Raw genomic sequence first — 1,313 nt, forward strand, 5'->3', positions numbered from 1 at the left:
AAAAAAAAAAAAAAAAAAAAAAGAGCGTGAGAGAGCAGGAAACAGTTCCCCTACTTCCTCCTCTCCCTACAGGTACCTACTAAAATGGTCTTGCTCGCCCTAGAGGCCCATAAACATCGGATAGGCTTATTATTTCTCGGGTGAGTCTGAGTAGCATGAGCTGGTGCTCCTAATGTGCAGCCACCCAGCTTTCAGACTTTGCAGAATTGGCTCTGGACGGTGAGAGACAGCGTCTTTCCAGGGCAGCATGTCTTTAAAAAACAGAGTTCAGTAAGGAGACCCACAGTGGCTACCCAATCCACAGGGAGGTGTTTATTGAAGTCTCTCCTCAGGATCTTTGTGTTTTGGGATCACGTCATGATTTTAAGCCGCACACTAGAATGTTCACATGTTTGACCGTCGTTTGCCAGCCATTCCTCCCTCTCCTGGTGACTCCCATCTATCCACTCACCCTTCCGCCAATTGAGTCCGTGTATTTGTAAAATGAATGTAAGTGTGAATGAGCGAATGCAAGAAAGGAGAAGGAAGAATGGAATGGAATGGATGAACTTGAACACTACAAATACTCTTGGAGACCTAGAGATTCTCATAAATTTGCACATTTATTGACTGAGGCACTGGGGTTGGGAGGTAGTTGTACAGAAACCAAAGAGGCTAAACAGCAGCACTAGTTGCAGCCGGAGAGCTCAATGGCTTCTTCCAGGTAGGTTAAGACATGAAGGATTTGCAAACCTTGGGTAACATCATGAGAGCTCTAAGCCCATCGGCGCCCCTGGAAAACACCTCCAACTCCTTCGCCTTCGTGGTACCCTGGGGGACCTATTTGGATGGCCAGGTAGGCGCCTGCTTCTGCTGGGTCTGGTGGCAGACCGGGACGCCCTTGCCACTCCCTGAGCCCCCCACGGAGGAGCCACCGCCACAGCTGGAGCTGCCGCCGCCACAGCTGGAGCTGCCGCCGCCCCCAGAGGAGCCACCTCCGCAGACTGAGCCCCCGCCACTGATGACGCAGCCGCTGCCAACCCCGGAGGAGCCGCCGCCGCAGCCGGAGCCCCCGCCGCCCCCGCCGCTGGAGAAGCAGCCGCTGCCGCCGCTGCCGCCGGACGACCCCCCTCCGTAACTCGGCTGGGGCGCGCACGAGGTCTGGGTGACCTGCTGCGAGGAGACGTAGCCGGAGCCGCCGCCGCCAGAGGAGCCTCCGCCGCAGCCAGAGCCGCCGCCGGAGTAGCCGCCGCCGCCGCAGCCGGAGCCGCCGCCGGAGTAGCCGCAGCCAGAGCCGCCGCCCCCGCCGCTGGAGAAGCAGCCGGAGCCGACGC

At 58.0% G+C, this 1,313-nt stretch overlaps 1 protein-coding gene across 1 annotated transcript in view; it reads right to left on the reverse strand.

The window, feature by feature from the left end:
- Positions 1–630: 630 nt before the first annotated feature.
- LORICRIN (loricrin cornified envelope precursor protein) overlaps positions 631–1,313 on the reverse strand; it is a 1,501-nt gene continuing 818 nt past the window's right edge. Inside the window, 1 exon segment of the mRNA XM_017847846.1 lies at positions 631–1,193. Within this exon segment, the coding sequence (XP_017703335.1) occupies positions 820–1,193 (374 nt within the window). The 3' untranslated portion in view covers positions 631–819.

The sequence above is a fragment of the Rhinopithecus bieti genome, unplaced genomic scaffold, assembly GCF_001698545.2.
Source record: "Rhinopithecus bieti isolate Rb0 unplaced genomic scaffold, ASM169854v2 scaffold_30448, whole genome shotgun sequence".
Taxonomy (NCBI): domain Eukaryota; kingdom Metazoa; phylum Chordata; class Mammalia; order Primates; family Cercopithecidae; genus Rhinopithecus; species Rhinopithecus bieti.